Consider the following 21,625-nt stretch of genomic DNA (forward strand, 5'->3'; position numbering starts at 1 on the left):
TCTTCGGAATGTCCAGAAAAATGGCAAGGGAGCCTGCGACTAGACTGTTTTGACCAGACAAAGCTACACTAGGTTGTGCCCTTAAAGGCGTACATTCTAGAGCCTTTCGTGAAAATGGCAAGAAATCTGTTAAGCTCTGACAAACAACAATCACAAGCCTTCGTAAGACCCTACGGTAGGCACTATTGCCTGAGACACCAAATTTGCAAGACCGGTCTGGACTGCTGAATGCAGACTGTTTATGGAGAATGAGAAAACGGTTCAATACATCCTAAGAGAATGTCTAGCTGCTAAAATACAAAGATATCAGGGAGTAGTAAAATCGAGTTTGGAAGCTTTTGGCAGCTACTGCAACTTCAGTTTACCAAGAAACCGACCGCTGGACAATTGTTAGGGCCTCTAAATAATATCCGAATTTCAGCGAATAAACACTGACTTGTTTCATATTACAAAAATTGCAAAATTTTTCATTACCACCATAAAAAATGGCTCTTTCTAAAACAAAAATGAAAAACTTAACTCACCTCTCTTCCCTCGTCCTCAGTCCTCTTCTCTTTCTCAAGATGACCTTCCTCGCTCTCTACCATAGTTTTAATGCAATCTTCATTGACCGGCAAGTTAAACCTGCAAGATTTCAATATACCTTGCTGTTTGCCGTGCATCAATGCCTTTAATTTGGGGATGGACATCAACTCCACGTCTTTCTGAACTGGAGGGCGATGCTTATAGGTTGCTGTCCGGTATTTTGACTTCACATTAAATCTAAAATACCTGAGTGAAAAAGGATTTCAAAGCAAAACCGAAGAGTTACTTTTTTTTTGCTAATGTCTGCACGGCTCGTCTCCAAGGAACATCTTGTCGAAATGAGACAGCTCTGGAGTACATAGCTAATCGATCTTGTTTGGATTTCTTACTAGTATTTTTTGCTTTTTCTTCACCGTATTTAGTAAGATTAATTTTGGATTTTTCAATCTTCAAACCGCCATCTTTCTTTTTTTCCGATTTTGCAACAAACTCTTCCACTTTTTGTACGGTCAATTCGGCATTTATTTTAAAAGACTTAAAACTATAAATTACAATCAATTCCCACAATAAATAACCACACTCACATCAATAAATTCCAGAATATAATTGTCTTCAGTGTCGTTGAGATTACGATGAAATCCACACACTCCGATAATATTCTCCATAAGCGTTTTAAGTTGGATATATGGAGCATCTCCCACTGATGATGGAAGATAGGTTTGGTATGCTTGAAGAGCGTTGTGAATGATTTGATAAGTTGATAAAAGTTTGTGGTTGACTAGCATTGGGTTTATCTGATCTATGGCTGAGAGATCTTTTAACTATGTAGAAAATCAATAAAAAATTAAACTTTTAAATTAATCTTTCAAGAACTCAGCAATTACCTGTCTAGCTAAAGGATATAAGTAATTTCTAGAGAATCTATTGGTGAATTCTTTAACCCTCATAACCCTCCTGGACTCGTCTTCTTTTCCATCTGGTGGCTCTATTCCTTTTGTCATAATTTCCCTAAAATATCATTTAACACATATGTACATATGTAATAACTGTTTTAATGTTAATCCATGTCTCTTACCTAATGTTAGCAATATGTCTCAGAGACTTCGTCACCACGATTTTAAACTTATTTCCGAACACTGACAATGAAATCCCTCTAGGGCAATAACTTCGTTGGGAAGACAGTCGACTCCCTGCACTCCTTCTCTCCTCAGCACCAATGTCGTTACTGGCATTATTGTTCTTCCGTCTGAACTCGTAATTCTTACAACGGGAAGTAGTATACTTCAAATCTGAATCAAATGAGGAGGTTGCCAAGCTTGATTCACTTCGACTGCTCTTTACATGATAGTTGCCCTGAAGGCCACTAATGGTCTCAGATTTCTGAGATATTTTGAGACTATCACCATTGTAGCTAGATTCGCTGTGTTCTGAAGGATTGCTGTCTATTACGGAAGATTTCTCGTGGAGGTATTTATGTAAATCTTGTTGCTGAAAGGATAATTTTGATCAGCATGTGTGCATCTGGAGTCCACCGTCTATACTTTATTTAAGTAATTACCAATTTATCGGCAAATTTATTGACTGATAATTCAATTATTATTTTAAAGTAATATCTACAGTTCTGAGTTTTTTAACAAACTTGTCTGTTACCTTTTTTTGTTGACCTCCTAATTGCGTTAAATATTCTCCATGTGTAAGATTAGAGATATTTGATGAAAACGTGGCTTTAAATCTAGGTGTGCAGGAAGCATTATTGTCGGAACCACATTCAAATAGTTGTTGGGATTGTATTTCAAACATCTTAGGTTGACCCATATTCTTCATTGTTGTCTATTCTACCTGTATTTGCTTTATATCTGGATACTTCAGCAGAGTTATATCTGTGGTCATTCAGTTCTGATAATAATAATCGTTATTAAATTTGAACAAATGTACCAAATGAAAACTTGCATATAACTGTAAACGGACATTAATTACGTTGAGCCACAGCGTTTCGAAGTACAGACACGAATTAATAAACTATACAAACTCACTACACACGTTAAAAGTACAATGTATAAAGTAAAAACCTCAATAAACTTAACGCAAACGGGAAATCCGCTTATTTGCATCCTTGACGACATCCAAAAGGGGTTTATTCGTCATTGTTTGGTACCGGCACTACCACCTATGCCTGATCAGCTGTTATTTGTTTGGTTCACGTTTTGGTGCGTTGCTATGGAAACGCCACGACACAGTGAATTACAATGGTGCAGAGTAGTGTAATGGATAGTTAAAAGTAGAAATTATTTCCTACAGTTTTATGCAACAAATCTATATATGTTCAATAATGATACTAAAAAAAGAAAACATAATTTCAAATTTAAACACCCTTTATTTTGATTATTATCAATTTTTGAACATGAGTAGAGTATATTAAATGTTAATCTTTTTACATAAGGACTCTATGGTACAGCTATGTGCTTTTAATTATCGTATAACTACAATATATGGATGCAAAATTCTTCATTTTTTAATATTAACGTCGGTTTAAGTCAATAAATAATTTCTTTCATTTTGCCCATAAATATGGTATATTTCGCTCACTGTCTTAACATCTCTCTATTTGCCGCTTACGTTCATTGGTAGCCTAGGCAACCCGACAAAGACAACGAATACGATATACCTAATCTCAGACAGAGACAAAAAGCCGCATTTCTGAAAGGGGTTTGTTGACTTTCCATGGGCGGCAAACTCTGGGAAGAACAACAAGGGCTAGGTTAATACTTTGAATTATGGATTTTTGTAAATGAAAGCAAAGTTGTAGGTTGTAGTAATTAGGATACAAACACACGAAAGCTCAAAGCTTTTTATTCCTGGGAAGTGGAATTCTATGCCCGAGAATTGATAGTTGAATAGTGTGCGGCAGGTAGGTAATTTAGTTACATTTTGTTTCAATGCTGTGCTTCAGACCATGATTTTTCCAGCACTACAAGCGCAACAATGAGGCAAATCACTTACGCGAGAAGACACCAAATCATGGAGAGCAGAAAAGTCCCTTTGAGCACAATCATACTGCCCCCTATAACGCCACCGAACCAGGAATGTGTGAACGGGACTGAGTTCCTAAGAAAGCTGATGGCAAGTCCTTGATGAGTATATTTAAAATAAGATTTTCCTTTTTGTCTTTTATTCTGGTTGAGGATAACGCCTCCTACACAGGTAAGGGTTATGCGCTGATATTGTACATTATTCTGTGTTAAAACTAACTGAAAAGGTTGATTTTATTTTCGTTTTTTTTTTCAACTCTTTTCGCGTCATTTAGATCATCACTAAATTTCAACTTTAAGAATATTCAAGACTATGTTACTTATTTTTTTAATCATCTTTTATAAATACTTTTTTCACTAACTAAACGAACGTTTCCTTCACCATATTGTCAACATTGCGCAGTATCTGCCCAGATTCCCAATTTAGAGATGTTCCCCACGACTGCCATCAAAAGGCTTATTAAAAATTCAAACAATCCGCCTACGTACAATCTCACCAATAAACTCCACAATTCGTAAATCCGGTATCAGAACCTGCTCATAGTTCGAGAAAAAAATATGATCTAGAAAAGGTGAATATAGCAACGTTTCTTATAGTTCTATCCCTCCTTTTTAATAAATTAGGCACTAATCTACAGCCGCGAAAACGACGAAAATGAAGGACAAGTTTTAGTTGAATTCCGGTAATTGTTTGTTACATCTAGCCCTTCTAGGTTGTTCAGAATCGCAATCTAGTGTTAGCATCCGCTCTTAAACATGTATCTGTGTAATATGTTATTGCCGTTATTATGTGGATAGGCAACGTTGATAATTGAGGCGCGAAACTAGATATTTCTAAATTTTTAGCTTACTAAATAATATCTGCTCTTCATAGTAGCGGTCTAGGAAAACAAATTTTCAATTCTGACTCAGTTTCACATTGCAGGAGATTACTATGTGTTATTCCTAGTTTTTGCTTCTCCATGTTTTTGGGGATTTATGAGTAAATCGCTGATTCCAGAAAAATAATCCTACATAAAATTATCAATTAATAATTATCCCCCATTTTGTCAAGATTGTTTATTATCTAAGAAGGATTCTCAAATCTGGACTCGTATGCTCCTTGAGAATGACGTCAAGTTATTTACCCAAGTAATGCTGCTACATGCATCATCAATGTCACACAATATCACAAATACAGTCATTTTCTTCAGATTTGCGACTCTGAAACCAGAATGTTCATCATCCTTACATCAAATGTTTTGTTTGGGTAAACCAAGCAAATGATAACTTGAACTGGTATGAATGCATTGTGAATTATTTTACACCCACCTTACTGTTTTTGATTTAAATATTGCTTAGTCACTTCCCCTGATGAAGTGATAAAAAAATGGCATGTTCAGTTCTATATTATTATCCGAGACCTTGGGAGATTTTTGACGGTATTCCCATATTATTTTTTGTATAGATAATTTAGGAAATGTGCGAAAACCTTTTGCCAGAGTTTCCTGGGATTTATTTCTATTGCAATTTTTTGAATAAAAAAATATCTATACTCTTTAAGCAATATCCTAATATTAATGCTATAATCGGACCAAATCTCGGCAATTTTCAGTCTTTTATTGGGGCATTCGTTTTTCCCGGGGCAATCCCAATCCGTCAGGCCCAATAGATCTGCACGGAGCATGTGTCAAAACAGCCCTAATCAATAATACGGGTAAAGTTGTGCTTTTTCTTACGTTGAGTCAGTAAGTCCGGAATTTGCGTTACTGCCCCCATACAAAGATTTTCTGAGAAACAGTGTTACTCGAGTGTTGTGGCATCAACATAGTGGTCATTGTGGTCAAAGTTGAAATTTTCCTGACACATTTCGCAGCGATTAAGGGTAAAGTAGATTCTAAAGGGCTAGTCAATTGCCGGTGAGCGAACATGCTGAATTGATTACATATGCATGACCTTTTACAACCTTTGGGAGTTTGATTTTATCAAAAAAAAAGTGTCATAGGACGCTGTTTTGTTTTAGTTAATGCGATTAGAGTGATTAATCATTTATTCCAAGTGAGTCGTATCTAAAAGCTTAGGAAGATACCCCAAAAAATATTCTCAATATTAACACCTTTGTGCTAAAATTTTCTGTACTGTAACCCACCAGCACTCTGCGTAGATACAGGAAAAGGAAATATTTTTAGCATCTTTATTATTACTCATTTTCTCGTGTTTATTCAAAGGCAACTGACCAGACTCTCGGGCGCTTTTACGCAGTAAATCAGAATCGTTAACAGGTTTTGTTCCGCTGATAATCTCCGGTGAGAAATATGGCTTCGAAAGTCATGGTTAAATTGCCTGTAGCTCCTTTTGGACAGGTGAGTCTCAAGACACTAAAGTACAATTTTCCAACCAAATAACTGCACATCATCATCACACAAAACTGAGTGGGCATATGATAATTTGCAAGGCGCATATGTTCACTTGCAGGTGAATAAAACAAAGACTAACGGAGTGGCTAATGAAGTTATCATACCTAAGATCCAGGAGGTGCAGAAGATGGAGGATCAATCCGTCAAAACTCCAGAGCAAATGCGGCTGGAGCAGAATATCCGATTCTTGCAGGATCAGCATCAGCTCATGTTGGCAGGTCTACATGGCGAGATCGAGAAGTTGAAGGCCAGAAACCGAGGTAAGCAAAGTTTCTGCCTATGTGTGTGCTAGTTGGGACCTGTAGATAATTTGTTAAATTTACAGAACTTCAGTTTCAATTAATATTTGGCAAATCACCAGTTTCTTCAAGTTCTACCTCACCTTCGACTCCTGATGAGGATATAAAACACAAGGTAACTTTCTCTAAGGTGTCACAGCTGCATTCTCACTAAATGCTATACAGCTATACACAAGTCCTAAAGTGCTGACCAATGCCACACCGCTTCAGGTGGAATTGCTCGAGAAGGAAATGGGAGAGCTCAAAATTCAAATGCAGGAACAAGAGAGCCGGAATCTCTATCTTTCTGCCATTGTAGACGAGCAAAAGAAGTAAGTGCGGACTTTGCGTTTATGAAATATAGTGAGGTTTTTTTTGTTTTTCGAAGGCAACTCGAACGCTACGATCGACGAAGAGAAAAAGAGCAACAGCAGCGCTCCAGCGGGCCAGCCGAAGCTGAAGTCGAGCTGATGCGCAAGTTGGAGGACGCAGAGAGCCTGATTCGTCGGCTGCGCAGGGAAAACTCGGACCTGCGCAGGGAAAATCAGAACATGAACGATGCCGCGCATGGGTCTCATCAGCAGGGGAAACAGCAATATCGGGAAAACAACGGGTAAGCTAAACTTAATTTTCATCCATAAAGTAGGTAGTGGAGCGATGGTTCAAATCCACCATACTGTCCTTATACAAGTTTGATTGAGCTTCAAAGGTTAACATCGCTCTTCGTATTTATTTAAAATAAAAATGTCAGTAGGTACTTCTACCCTCCAGAAAAATTATAACCTGACGTTCCTCTTCTTTTTATAAATAACTTTGTCAACTAATTTAAAAAGTTCAGTTTCAAGGTTTTTGGTTTCATAATTTCCTCAAAAATGATTAAAGTTGTAAGAAAACGGTCTGAGTAATTTTGAGACATACTCTTGAATCGAAAGGTGCAAAATGGTACTTTAATATGGTTTCTGGTGTCAGTGGTACTGTCAACTCTATTGACAGCTATATCAGGATGACACCGTTTGTCTCCTACAGCAATGGTCCTTAGGAACATCTGCACTCTTTAAAAGCCGCAGGAAAAGGTATATTTCCTTATATTTAAAACCTTTTTATAACCAAAGTAATATGCGTTCAAATGCTCCAGGACGTCATTATCAGATCCTAGTTTTTGATGGTAATACAATTTCTGATCTGGTCGCATAATTAGGTTAATTGTGACGTAAACAAATACCCAGATATCACTTTGCGAATAGTGGGGGAGATTCATGTTTTTGTGAAACTGTCCTTTTGTTACTGCAAGTCACATTTCGCATCCGGAACTTCGAGTTCTCCCACTTCAGCAAAGTCAGTGGGAAGATTCCAGCATCTTCAACTTGGTGCCCTGGAAGATAAACTTCTTGACTGATCGTACCTAATCTTCATTAACTGAAAAAAAAAATACATCTCTAGCAAAAAGCAGAAAAGCTACTTTTTTTCATTTGACCTTTCATTTGCAGCTACCAGCCCCCAAGAGGGCCAAGGGGCAGCGGTCGGGGCCATAGAAACACCAACGGACATTACAATAATAGGGGGGGTTGGTTTCCGCCGCTTCATACGCAGAATTTTTGGCAAGGTTTGAAAACTTCCTCTTCCAACCTTAAAATATTCAGAATATTTAGGAAAAAAATAAAATAAAGTATTCGATTATCGATTTGGAGTAACAAATACCTAAAGAAACCCTATTGAAAGGGCAAAAGCTAATGCGCGAACATCCCCTTTGCGGTATCCCTTTTTGTCTTTTGTACAAGTATTTTATTAAATTGATTTTCATTATTTCCTTTATTAAAAAGTATGTTTATTTATTTTATTTGTTTTTTTTTGTTTGTTAATTCCCCACCATAGGGCTCCTTCTCCTTTCACTAAGCAGATGCTAAGTCTTAGCGTTCACAAAAAATTTTTATTAACTTGAAGCAACAAATTTAAATTCAAAGCACCGCCCGCTTTAGGAGGAAGACCCCAGCACGACCGTCCTCACCACGAACAGGCCACCAACCTGCCAGACATCCCCTCGTTGAGCGAGGGACCTTCGAGTTCGCACCAGCCCCCCCAGCAGCAGTATCAAGGCAGGAAGGGCTCCAACAACAACCACTGTCACAACGGAGAGAGTAGGAAATATAGGGGGGGCCATAATAGGGGAAACAAACTCTCGTAATGTTTTCCGGGGGCGAGGAGTTTTCTAGTTTTGTTGCCTGGAGCACGTTAACGCCGTTCTTGGATGTTTAGATTGGTACAACAAAGCAGCGTTGCAGACTGATGTATTTTTAGGCACTGGTTTTGAAGTCGATTTAAGAGGTATGAGGGTGATGGGGGGTGTGCTATTGACGGAGGTTCGAAATTAGTGCTTATTACGCTTATATGACTATTATTAAATGATAATTTTGTATATTTTTGTTTTACTCGGTGATCATCCAGTTTATTATTTTTCGTATGATTACAAGCTTATCTAATAGTACCTACACACGATTTTCCAAAATCTTAGGACCGCTTCGAATACATAGGTGACAACATCAAATCGTTAAATTAAATGTGTAGCCATCTTATTGTTAGCTTTGGGAAATAGTCATTGTATTTGTTCATCGGAATATTTATGTGGGTGTTTTTCTATCTTAATCCAATAATGTGCTTAGTTAACTCTGTCTGGTTCTAGGTACCTTCCCAAGGCCCTTCTCGAGTCCCTTGTGAGTTTTAAAGAATTTAAAAAACGTTGTAACTACCTATAGCATTTAAAAATTCGTTGAACCCTCTGACCCGGCAGGTACCTTAAGCAAGGCAAAAGCTCTGAATAGACTACTTATAAATTGCATGTCGTAACTTTACCGTGTGATAGAAGATTCTCAACCCGTAAGTACGTAATTATTAAAAATTGAAGATATACCTACATCAGCTACTCTCATTGTTAATTTACAAATCTTTGATATATTAAGAGATATACCTACCATACCTAGTCTAGCTGTGATTGCACTCTGTATTTTGACGTTTTATTATCATTGATTTTTATATTTGATTTTTCTATTAAATACTTAATATTATATGTAACTATTTAATACAAACTATTGTGATTTAGTATATTAATGAAATATAAATATATTATTTAAAAATTCAATAAAAATCCTTTGCTTCTCTCTGCGCCAAACCTCGGGCGCTATTAAAGTACCCACGTATTGACTATTCGAGGTACCTACCTGCTCGTTAACGAAGTATGTGTCTTACTAGAATGACAGCAAGACCCATGAGGCTCCAGGTGCGACTCGTCCGGGGAGGTAGATTTGATATTACTGACGACTTGCCCTTGCTTCTCCAGTGAGCCCTCTGCTTAACCGAAAAAAGATCCTCCGACCACCATTGTGTACACAAGCAAATCGTTGCCGCAATTGTGACAGAATAAAACTCGTAGAATTTCCTTTTTCAATCTTTAATGAGTAATTTTAATTCCACTTAATTGAGTATAACGCTGTTCACCTTGTACAATCTTATAATTCACGGAGGAATGTTAAAAAGCTCTAGGCACCTACCTGGTAGTTGTAGCTTTACCGTTAGGTACGTATTTCTTTAGGTTCTTTTAGCAGGCAGTAAGTTCCCATCCAAGATTTCTATGTACTGATTATCGTTCAAGCAACGTAGCGTTAAGGAAGTTTATCGGTAAAGCTTCGCTGTGCCAAAATGAAACTATTTTTGCCCAAGGATTTTTTTATCTACTTCGCTGCATTCGCAGGTAAGTGCTCATAATCTGAATTCATTAGTAACAATTTCAAGTAAAACGCATTTTTCATTGTATCATTGTTTCAGTCAATTTGCTTAGCTATAGCGGCGGTCTGGGATACGGCTGGTCTTCACCAGCCCTTCCAAAACTTAGTGGGTCAGAAAATAATCCACTACCACGACCCGTAACTATAAACGAAGAATCATGGATTGCTTCTTTGTTGAGGTACCTAATTAAGTCTGTTTTATCCATTTTTTAGCAACGTATTTTTAGCTTGGGGGCAATGGTTTGCCCTTTTGTGACCGAGTTTTTCTCGGAGAAAATCGGCAGAAAAAAGACTCTGATCCTATTTTCACTGCCCATGATTGTGGGCAATTTCATTATTATCTTCGCCAATAGAGTTGTCCATTTTTACGTAGCCAGGTTCTTGATAGGGGTGAGTGCATCATAAATTCTTCATATGAATCCTCTTTTTTATTTCCTTTGTCCTCGTCTATTGATTGAGCTCAAATGCATTTTTAAAAGGCTTTTCCGTGGGATTTCGATAATTGGAAAAATATGTTCAACCTAGAGGAATCTAAATTTAAATTCTACTGAATTGGGAAAAGGAGTAAAAATGTATTCATAACTGGAAACTGTTAATGAGCGAAATTCCTCAAAAAACGAAAAAATTCATGAAGAAGACGAGAAAATCGGATGTGCCATTGTCGAAATAATTGTGCAGGGTGTTTCATAATTTACCCGATAACCTTCAACCACATATTCATTGTTACTTAAAAAGGCCATTTGTAAAAAAAAATCTAATGAAAGTCCTACAATTAACGAGTTAAACAATAATAAAAGTTTATTTATTGTATTAGACTCATTCATCCATTTGACTGTATTAAATTAAAACTCCATATAAAAATTGACAAAAAGGTGCAAAAATTATTTATGTCTTTTCCATAATAATAAGAATGCGACAAACATCTAATTTTTTACCATCATTGTTTGTTATCTGTTTGAAAAACAGTTAATTTGTGGGAATTTGAATAAGAAAGTGTTTTTTCTATAAAATATAGTTTTTCTAAATTGTTTTCAATAAAAATCGCTTATGTGTACACTTACGAGGAATCAATAGATATTTTTTTAGTGCATGCATCCTCCTTGAAGATGTGCCCACAGCGGTCCGTGCACGTATGTGGTTTGTGCACAATGGGGCACTTTCACATTTTCATTTAGATGCTTGAAATTTTCTAGCTCGAATACACGGAATACGCTGAATCAGGCGTGGTGGATCAGTAGCTTGGCCTCCGTGTCCTCCACATCTAAATCCGTTAGATTTCTTTTTCTGGGCATATTTAAAAAACGAAGTTTAGAGTACCGAAGTTCAGAATATTGAAAAATTGCGAGTCCACATTACAACGGTGACCGATCATTTGGGTCTTCGGAAGCAGTAGGCAGGAGGAACGTTCAAGCTAGTTCGGTACAATTGGATTCGACGGACCCAAGCTTGCGTTCAAGCCAACGAAAACAATTTTCAATAATTTTTCTAGTACAGAATAAATAAACTTTTATTATTGTTTATTTCGCCACCTGTAGAACTTCTATTAGATTTTTTTTGACACAGACTTCTATAAGAATAAGTTGTGAAACACTCTGTATAGCGTTGCGTAATTTACTACTTTTGGTACACACTCCCGCTCATTTGACTCCCTAACTTAACCGCTCCTTACATTATCCTTACATCCTTCCATCTACACCTCATGTGAATCCCCAAAACAGAGCATTTCCGTATTTCCAGTTAACTGAAGGCTCCATCTTCTCGATCGTCCCCGTTTACTCGGCAGAAATCTCAGAAAACCACAACCGAGGCACCATAGGTGCCATGCTGCTGCTCTTTGTCTCCTTAGGTCACTTCACTTGCAGCCTCGTCCTCCCCCACGTGACGATCAGGGTGTTTAGTATCCTCTCTCTTATCCCCACTTTGCTGTTCGTGCTTATTTTCAGCCTCTTGGTGCCCGAGAGCCCCTATTTCTATTTATTGAATGGCAAATCGGATGAGGCGAAAGACTCCTTGAGAAAACTTAGACAGAAGCACGATGTAGAGGATGAGTTTGATGAAATTAGTAAAGCTGTGGTGGAGCTGAGGGGCTCAGTCGAGATCAATGCTCTGAAGGAGCTCTTCACTGTGAAATCCTCACTAAAAGCTTTTGGTTTAGCTTTGATTCTGATGATGCTGCAGCAATTCACTGGGCTGATCTACATTATTGATTATACGCAGAAGATCTTTGATTCCGCAGCGACCCCTTTGGCAGGTGATGTGTCCACCATTCTGGTCACCCTTGTGCAAGTAATCAGCATAGCATCGTTTACGAACATCATCGACAGGGTCAAGAGAAGAATCCTGCTTCTTGTCTCAGTAGTAGTAATATTTTCGCTGCAAATTGCCATGGGCACTTTCTTCTGCCTTCAGCAATTTGGATTTAATTTGAGTTTAATATCGTGGTTGCCAGTGGCTTGCCTCATGCTCTACATCATAGCCTTCCAAGCAGGGATCGGTCCCATTTCCTACATTTTTCCTGCAGAAGTCCTACAACCCAATGTAAAATCACTGGGGGTGACCATGGTGATTTCGCTGGGCCTCTTGGCGGAGTTTGGGATAGCCACGTTGTTTCCCATGGTGGCGAACTCTGTGGGGTTTTTCGTACCCTTTTGGATATTTGCTTGTGCCTCGTTTCTTGCTATCGTCTTTATCTGGCTTTATGTGCCTGAAACCACCGGAAAGAGTTTTCTGGACATTCAAGAGAGCATCAGAAATAAAAGTAGGTAGCCACGTTATTGTGCAGTTTTATTTCGTTTGTTGTGCGAATATGCGAGTAGGAAGCGCTTTACATGCAGGTTCTTTACCCGGTAATATTTTTAATGGTGCAAAACTGTGTTGGACATCATCACAAAAGGTAGAAAGGAAGTAGTTATATACCCACATGGCCGACGTTATCTGAAAAAAAAATTACACTCAATGAGGCTATTAATTTACACATTTTTAAGCAGCCCAGCAACTGCTAGGTTGTTTAGTAGCGCTGGCGGTATAATCAGAAGCCATTTGACTAGCAACATTTGCTTAACACTTAAACCATCACACTGAACCCTGAATAGCTCAGAGCAAATAGAATTGCCTTGCAGCTTTCGACAACAATTAACATCGTCTAGTTTTTTAAATCTTCGCGTAAATTATGACACAAGATCAAACAAGAAAACACAGAGCTTAACGAGATTACGTGTTAATCGAAATTATATAAAAAGTGTCCGATTGAAATTCCTATTGCAAAGTCGAGTTGCTACATACGTTCGAGTTAGGCTCGTTTAGTAGTTTGAGTGAACAATCAAGCATTATCACTGGGCGTTTTGGTCAATCGCGGATAATAGTGTCTGGGGCCTGCATACGGGAACCTGTGAAAAATGCCGGAACAAGGGACTAGCTTTTTTATTTACTTTGCTGTAGGGGCAGGTGAGTACCTTCGATTCGTTTAAGGCGAATTTTCGCCAATTCCGCGCATGTTGCAATGTGTCTAAAAAATTACCGAAAATGCGGCGCAAAAATCAGGCGCATAGAAGTGCATGGTTGTGATATAGTTAACTCACCAGCCTCATCTTATTCCTCTTGTGAAATCTCAAACGTACAAATTATCATTAAGTGCAAAACGAGTCTAGGACGAATGTCACTGTGCATGCAAAAATCACTTCAGTACCAAGGTAGGCCTTAGCACGGCTGACGCCCTGGGCAAAATTTTCACTCGCCATTTCCCCACCTCCAAGAAAGGCCGTCTACCAGGACAGTACGTTGCCTTGAGACGTAGCCCAACTTCGCCCGGCTACAGAACCGGTACTGTCCAAGACTAATCTTCTCGACGAAATGCTTCTTTCAGCTAGAGCAATCTATTTGTTGGTATAATGCCGAATCGTCTGGGGGTCAATCCAGCGAAACAAACTAGGACTCAAACAGGAATTTTTCCTAAAATCCTAAGCCCATCCAGTATTTTCGTTAAACTAATCAAATCCCTCTGGAAATTTCAAATCCGTTTCCACAACAGATTGACATCGATTGTTGTCAAAAAGCATGACGCCATCTTGTGTTCTCACCGAATCAATCAAAACATTCTGAAAATATTGAATCCGTTGCCCTGAGAGATTAACATCAATTGTTTCCAAAAATATGACGTCATCTCGCATATCGTCACTGAGAAGTTAAGTTATTTTAGACAGCTCAAGATTCTCAATATAAACGAGGTCGAAACCATAGCTGTCATGAGCCTTCCTATATATAAAAATAAAATTAAAACCATAAATCACGTTAAATTGACGGCAATATGTGCTAGTGAAGTAACGCTGTATCTGAGCATAGCTGAATCCTTACTTGCAGAACTGGACTTTAATCTGCTGCGAATTATACATCATTCGTTGTTCAAAGCGTAATACCACCTATATTTTCGCTCAGATAAGTCAGCTAAATGTTCCTAATTTAATAATTTCCAGTGAATCTCATCACCTTCTCGACGGGAGGCTGCTGGTCCTGGACGTCCCCCATTCTCCCGATGTTAAGCAGCAATGACTCGGATATCAACCCCCTCCCCCGACCTACCACCACCCTCGAAAATTCCTGGATAGCCGGTACCATGAACTTGGGGGCCTTAGTAGGACCCCTTGCTGGAGGGTTTTGTTCGGAAAAACTCGGAAAAAAAAGGGCTCTTTTGGTCTTTGGGCTACCTATCGTTATATCTCACACCCTTAGCGCCTTTGCAATCAGTGTTCATTTCTTCCTAGTAGCCAGATTCCTCATTGGAATGGCCGCTGGCACTGTTTTTGCAGTTCTTCCTGGATATATAGGAGACATTGCTGAAGACAAAAATAGAGGTCTCTTAGGGAGCATGCTTGGAGTTTTCAATAGTTGCGGAATATTGTTTACGTATACCGTAGGTCCTTTCATCTCTGTTCGGACCTTCAGTTTAATAAATCTCATAGCTCCTATGGCATTCTACTTTATCTTTGGGCTGTTTGTTCCAGATAGCCCTTATGATTTAATTAAGCGAGGCCGGAAGGCTGAAGCTGAAGTCAGTTTGATGAAGCTTAGAGGCAAACGCACATCTGGAGATATCCAGAAAGAGCTCACTTATATTACTGATACCATCCAAACCTGCTCCAGTGTAGAGAACGCGGGATTTATGGCTTTGTTCAAAAACAAGGCGCTAATTAGAGCTATGCTAATCAGCAATGGACTTATGGTCTTTCAACAGCTGTCAGGAATATGCGCAGTGATTGGTTATATGCAGACCATCTTTGAAATGACTGGAAGCTCTCTGCCTTCAACGTACTCAGCCATACTCATCGGTTTTGTACAGTTGCTCTCTAACATGGTCAGTGCTCAATTAGTAGAAAAAGCAGGCAGAAAGCTTTTGATAATAATCTCCTGCGCTTTTTCAATGTTTTCTCTAATCACCCTAGGGGGATACTTCTTAATGTTGTCTTCGGGCATGGATGTGAGCGAAATAGGCTGGCTGCCAATCACCAGTCTAATAATCTTCATCGTGGCTTTCAATCTAGGTCTCGCAAACCTCCCATGGGTTATCCTCGCAGAAGTGTTTCCCTCTAATACTAGGGCCGTATCCTCGACTTTTACGACATTCTTCAGCTTCACTCTATCGTTTTTAGTCACCATTTGTTTCCCTGTCGTAAACGAAGCACTGGGAATGACAGCGACTTTCTGGATTTTTGCTGGGGTGCTTCTGATAGGGTTTGTGTTTTCTATTTTGGTGGTGCCTGAAACTAAGGGTAAGAGCTCGCAGGAGATTCAAAATATGCTGGAAGGAATTCAGAAGTGAGTTAAGAGAAGATGAATTTATATACTTTGAACTGTGATATGTAAAGTAATAAATTGTTTTTTTTTTCAATTCCGGTCTATTGATTCATGTAAATAGCCAGATGTGATGTAATACTATTTATTCATGACCTTCTAATCATGGTAGGGGAGATTAATTTTAAAACATTCGGTTCAGATCCATCTGGTCTTTATATGGTGCGGCTCTAAATTGTCTCTCCTCCCCTGTTAACTTTTTTACAAATTAATTCATTATTAAAAATAAAATAATTTAAAAGCAGCATTAGATATGACAAAACATACTAACTTTTCGCGTTTTTTTATTTATTTAAATCAAAACATGGGTCAAATGACACCTCAATTTAAAGGTATTTTGAAATTACATTCAATGGCGTATTGTGATTTAAAATCCATAGATTAGTTTTGAGTCAAATATGTATAAATTTGGTAAAAAATGCAGTACAAACACAATTACATAGTATGTAATCAAAGGAACAACTTATTTGCTAATAAGAAATTAATTCGTTTTTTATTTCGGGCTCATAAACAGTCTTTGATTATTTTTATTCATCTTATCATTCTTTTTTAACCGTTATAAGCGTAAAGGTTATAAGAGCAATACCCCCTGAAGGTGACCAACGCCAGGAAACAAAGCCAGAGCCGGTTTTTCATCATTTTTATTATAATCGCATGTAAATATATAAATTTTATTATTACAGTAACTTTAAGGAATTGGCAAATTTAGTTTTTAATCTCCGTCGCTTAATTAGGGTCCAGGCCTGATAATTTCCATTAATTTGTATAGTTTTGACTATTGAGAGACGAATTTTTTATGTATTTACCCCTTAAAAAAACAGTCGAAATATGCAAGATCCACTGAAACAGCTTTATAAGACAATCTAAAAATCCTAGAAGCGAATTTGTGAGTTCCGCATTCCGCTAGATGGCATTAGTGCTGCAAGTCGCGAACTCCCTATTAAATGACTCATGTGACACTGCATAAGGGTCGCCACCTGACGGGGACAGAAACACTAACCGTGAGAACTTCATCTTAGTCACGAAACAAAGAACTCACCATGTCGGTATGGATAAAAAGCCTTTATTTTCAGAGGAAAGGGCGATTGACATCGGGCCTTTATACCTTAGTTAATGATACTGTTATAAGAATTTTAAATACATAATATAACACTCGCATTAAGAACATCCGCTTTATTTTTCGACGAACCCTTGAGGAATACGTTTCATTTGTGCAAGCTCATTCTTCTTTCACAAAAAAGTGTTAAGACTAAACCAACAAATTGGTAACATCACGGCAACTATCTACCAAATGGACAGAAAACTTGATGACGTTCAAATAAAGCAATTTCCTCTCTCACAACGAATCTCACCACCTTTGCATAGGAAAGCAGCCGGACGTGGTCCTCCCAAACTCCTCAAGCTCAAAATCATTAATCTATCCATCAGTACCATCTTCGACTACTTCGACACCAACTTCGACGTATTACCACTTTGGAAGAATTATGAGTAACCTCCATCCCGCATATCGGGGGTGCAATTCGCTGCCTCTTGGACAATTACTGCAGTCCCAAATTGAGAAAAGAAAAACTTTGCTTCTGTCACCATAATTGCTCAAATTCTATGCACCGTAACATATGATATTTTATTGATCGTTATTGCAAGACCTTTGATGGGCATCACTAATGGTGTGGTGTTAGGGGTGCTGCCAAGCTATGCAACTGAAACTGCAGAAGACCGAAACCGAGGGATATTGGATGGTGTGCTAGAAATGTGCAAGGGTGGTGGAAATTTCTTCATCTACATCATAGGCATCTATCAATTAGGGACGTCGGCCTAGTGAACCTTCTCGCCCCAACAGCGTATTGTCTGGCATGTTTTATGGTTGTTCCTAGAACTCCTTATGATTTTACCAGAAGAGGCCAGAAGGCTGAAGCTGAGAGTTGCTCGATGAAACTTCAAAGGAGATCAACTATTCAAAGGGACCCGGTTCGGTACATTGGCGAAAGTGTCTAGAAGTTTCAGAGGCTAGTGCCTTGAAAAGCTTGATAATCATCATTGATCTAATATTTTTGTCGGAAATTTTTAGGAACATTCGCAATACTACGTTACACGCAAACAATATTTGATTGGAAATGAGTGAACTTGACTGAATATTTGACTGGACTTGGCTAGAACCGACATTCCATCAACTTACTCTGCAATGGTGTTTGGCCTCATGCGGCTGGTCGCTAATGTAATCAGAGCTAATAGAAAAAGGGGAAGAAATTTGTCGTCTTGACCTCTCTTATTATGTGCACAATACCCCTAACAACTCTAGGGACATATTTCCATATCGTACTATAATCAGAGAGGCAGTTATTGGCAATTATTTCCTGGTTCCCCAGGGCTAGTCTAGTAATCTTAATAATAGAGTTTGATTTGGAGTTGGCAAATGTCCTATGGTTGATTTTAGCAGAGTTGTTAACCCCCAACTTGAAAGCCAAATCGTCAGCAGTGTTTGTCCGTTTCATTTTGGCGCTTTTGATTACACTTTTTTCCCCTCTTCTGAGCGTAGCCCTGGGGGTTGTATTAACGTTCGAGACTTTGCAGGATTATCCCTAATTGGGCTTGTGTTATCAGTTTATGTTAGAGGAGAGTGGTAATAAGTGATTAGTTAGTGCGATCATGTGTTGTGTATTTTCCATAATAAATAATGCCTTTTTTAATAATTATTTTATGTGACGTATGAAATTTAAAGGTAGCACTAAAAAATTCTACATAACGTGTATATACCTAGCGTAAACTGCCCACTCTTATGATTTATTAACTCTCTGCAGAAATTTCTGGATCTCTCCCAAAGTCTTCCCTTTAGTCTCAAAAAGAACATAATGCACGAAAAAGTATCCAATAAAACAGAAAAAAGCAAACAACCAAAAACCACCAGCCATTCCCAATACCTCAGATAAGATCGGAAACAGAAAAGTGACCAAACAGGCAGTAATAAAAGACGTCGTTGAGGTCATCGCTGACGCTATTCCCTTGACATTGGAAGGGAAAATCTCCCCCATAACAGTCCATGGTAGAGGCCCTAGTCCAAAACTAAACACCAACATGTAGACTATCAAACAAGTTATTGGCAGCCAGAAGACCGGTTCTACGTCATATTGATTTTCTTTCAGGAAGAAATAAATGCCCAAAACGGTCATTGATAGGAAACAGAAGATGCAGCAGATTTGAAGAAGAATTTTCCTGCCCATTCTCTCCACCATGAAAATGCAAGCAGTGTTCGATAAAACTTGAACACTACCAGTGATTATTGTACAAATGTTAGGAGGAATTGTGCTTCCTGCAGCCTCGTAGATGGTTTTCATGAACGACAGAAGAGGATTAATTCCAGCAAACTGCTGCAGAGCCACTAATCCCAGAGATATATACAATGCCCTCCTGCCTGCAGGCGATGCAAACAAATCTTTGACTCCAGCAGTATTTTGCTTCTCCTGGTCCACCACCTCTTTAATATCTGCCATCTCCGTTCTGACGTCTGTGCCACGCTTTCTGAGCTTCTTCAACCCTTTGTCAGCACCGTCAAAGTTCCCTTGTGCAATCAAATAATACGGAGACTCTGGCATAAATGTTGCAAACACTACTATGAAGATTATGAGAGGCACAGCGCATGTTAAGCTATAAATTGGTATGCTGAGATGGGGTCCTATGGAGAAGGGGTATATTATGCCGAGGGTGATCAGGACTCCCATGGCACTTCCATATTTTCCTCTATTGTAAGCCTGACTGATTTCGCTTACGTACATTGGTACTACTGCGAAAGCACTTCCTGAACCGAGACCTAGAAGGAACCTAGAATTTTTCGGTGAAATACTAGCTTGCAAAGTATATGGAGAATATCTACCTGGCGAAGTAGTATAAACCAACATTTCTAGCTCCAGCTAAAATGAGGAAGCCCGCTATCATGGGAAGGGCCAGGAAGAGAAGAGCTTTCTTTCTGCCCAGCTTATCTGCGCAGTAACCTGCAGCCAAAGGGCCTATCGCGGAGCCTAAAGGGGTGAAAGCGGCGATCCAAGCTTCTTCGGTAGTAGATACTACGTGATCGAATGGGTTTTCTTCTCCGTGGAATTTGGGGATCACTGGGGAGGTCCAGGACATTCCAACGCCGGCGGCGAACAGAGGAATATCAGCTGAAATGTAGTGTTTTTAAACAACCTTGAAAAGTACTATGCTAATACAGATTTTTTTGTAAACTATGTTAATAATAGCGCCATAATTGTATACTTCCTTGATTGTATCAAAGGATTAGGTAAACTAGACTGTCATCTATAGCTTGCAAATTCAAGGCTATTTTTTATTTCATTGTGATCCTTGCTAATATTAGATAATTTATACCATTGTTAACTGTCTTGACCTAAAGTTTTTGCTCATGGCTAGCATAATTGATTTCACAGATTTGCGCGTGTTTGTGAATATGTCAATCATTCATTCCATAATTTTGGCCCGCATTCGCGTAACCATGATGAGGGAATATTTCGACAATTTGTGGGTTTGCTCGCGAGTATTGATCAAAAACGCGGTACAAATACGCAGATAATCGCCTAAAAAGCTATCGAAACATCTTCGTAGAGAATTAGTAGGTAACGCGTTCCCCTAGATGGCGCTGGGGTCGAGATTTCCGAAACTGCTTGGAAATGATTAAAGCGTAACTCGATAGGGGGCGCCACCTCACACCCGGCCGGCGTACCTGCTAAAAAGGAACTGGTTCACCAATACCATAATAAATAAATAATTATGCTATAGCGATCCTCCCTAATCATTCTTCTTTGTTCGTAAGTTGGTGAAGGATTTTCTAAGGGATCACATTTGAATGTGGTCTGTAAAGTTTCCCATTTCGTGCAACATGCGTATTAATTCCACGAGAGCTAGCCGATCACCATACTTACCGTTGCCGGTTGAAATTATCAAACGAATTATACATCTTATTACACACCTTACCTGTAATTGCAGCCCAGTGCAGAAACCAACACGCGCCCTCCTTTGCGCCACCCTCGTCAGTTTTAAGCAGACACCTCCTGTTTTCATTTGTAACGGTAGGTTTGTACACCACCTCCACTAACTTCTTATCATCAGCCACCCCATCATCATTAACGTCGCTATCGCCCTTCAACACCATGGTCGCCTCCAAAATCGCCAACGACACTACGAAACACTCATTATAACGTCTCGTGCAGAGGACTATCTTTTGCAACCAGCAAAAACGAACTGGTACCAATTAAGAGGTACCATAAAGATTCTCTCGGGAAAATTGCACTCACTGAAGATATATGTACCGAAGACCTTCGTTCAAACGACGAATAAATCCATATTTCAAGTGCCCACTGCGCAGGTGGTCATAGAGAGAGGTTTTTTAATTACAATAAGTTAAATAATAATTGTTTTAAATCTTAACAACAACTTTTTCAAGCATTATTCATTTGCATGGGTTTGTGTCTTAAGGTTGGCGGCTCACAGTGGTAGGACTATCGTACGTCTGTGACGTAGGCAAACGTAGTTCGCGGTGCTTAGTTTTCAGTGCTTTTAATCGTTTTTGGTCCCAATTAATTGGTTCTTAATTAATGAATTAAAGGCTGAAATCGTTTCGGTTACACAGCAGCCTTAAACAAGAGTTACAGAAGTTGTCCTTCATCGATTCGCTCGGAAGCGTGTTGCGAACTTGAACCATTACATTCTCTGGACTGGTCAGATATTAATGGTTTTTTTGGGTTACAAAGGCAAAATTTTCTCACTGGATATGCGTGTTGTTAATTATT

At 38.8% G+C, this 21,625-nt stretch overlaps 4 protein-coding genes across 7 annotated transcripts in view; 2 read left to right on the plus strand and 2 right to left on the minus strand.

The window, feature by feature from the left end:
* The window catches only part of LOC136346518 (uncharacterized), a 31,023-nt gene extending 27,749 nt beyond the window's left edge, over positions 1-3,274 (minus strand). Inside the window, exons 1-7 of one of the 3 annotated variants that reach the window (XM_066295720.1) lie at positions 2,476-2,740; positions 2,176-2,421; positions 1,601-2,013; positions 1,410-1,533; positions 1,110-1,346; positions 812-1,059; positions 525-762 (exon numbers count right to left, since the gene is read on the minus strand). In XM_066295720.1, the coding sequence (XP_066151817.1) occupies positions 525-762; positions 812-1,059; positions 1,110-1,346; positions 1,410-1,533; positions 1,601-2,013; positions 2,176-2,349 (1,434 nt within the window). In that variant the 5' untranslated portion in view covers positions 2,350-2,421; positions 2,476-2,740. Of the gene's footprint in view, positions 1-524; positions 763-811; positions 1,060-1,109; positions 1,347-1,409; positions 1,534-1,600; positions 2,014-2,175 lie in introns of all 3 variants that reach the window. The other 2 variants (XM_066295723.1, XM_066295721.1) reach the window with 2 other exon arrangements.
* Positions 3,275-3,507: 233 nt separating this feature from the next.
* LOC136346521 (rab11 family-interacting protein 4B-like) lies at positions 3,508-9,367 on the plus strand. 2 transcript variants are annotated; one of them, XM_066295728.1, is made up of 7 exons: positions 3,508-3,645; positions 6,009-6,210; positions 6,276-6,364; positions 6,415-6,560; positions 6,617-6,841; positions 7,716-7,831; positions 8,205-9,367. In XM_066295728.1, the coding sequence occupies exons 1-7, from the start codon at positions 3,508-3,510 to the stop codon at positions 8,408-8,410; spliced, it is 1,122 nt and encodes a 373-aa protein (XP_066151825.1). In that variant the 3' UTR covers positions 8,411-9,367. The 2 variants fall into 2 exon arrangements, with proteins under 2 accessions (XP_066151825.1, XP_066151824.1); XM_066295727.1 differs by lacking the exon at positions 3,508-3,645 and adding an exon at positions 5,763-5,896.
* A 362-nt stretch (positions 9,368-9,729) lies between these two features.
* On the plus strand, positions 9,730-15,885 carry LOC136346625 (uncharacterized). Its single transcript, XM_066295936.1, has 6 exons — positions 9,730-9,970; positions 10,045-10,183; positions 10,232-10,394; positions 11,742-12,766; positions 13,687-13,823; positions 14,474-15,885. The coding sequence occupies exons 1-6, from the start codon at positions 9,919-9,921 to the stop codon at positions 15,814-15,816; spliced, it is 2,859 nt and encodes a 952-aa protein (XP_066152033.1). The 5' UTR covers positions 9,730-9,918; the 3' UTR covers positions 15,817-15,885.
* A 588-nt stretch (positions 15,886-16,473) lies between these two features.
* Positions 16,474-21,195, minus strand: LOC136346519 (facilitated trehalose transporter Tret1-2 homolog). The gene is made up of 3 exons (XM_066295724.1): positions 20,811-21,195; positions 19,717-20,002; positions 16,474-19,664 (listed from the first exon to the last, which is right to left on the minus strand). The coding sequence occupies exons 1-3, from the start codon at positions 20,986-20,988 to the stop codon at positions 18,623-18,625; spliced, it is 1,506 nt and encodes a 501-aa protein (XP_066151821.1). The 5' UTR covers positions 20,989-21,195; the 3' UTR covers positions 16,474-18,622.
* Between the last annotated feature and the right edge of the window lie 430 nt (positions 21,196-21,625).

Source organism: Euwallacea fornicatus, chromosome 23, assembly GCF_040115645.1.
Source record: "Euwallacea fornicatus isolate EFF26 chromosome 23, ASM4011564v1, whole genome shotgun sequence".
In the NCBI taxonomy this organism is placed as follows: Eukaryota; Metazoa; Arthropoda; class Insecta; order Coleoptera; family Curculionidae; genus Euwallacea; species Euwallacea fornicatus.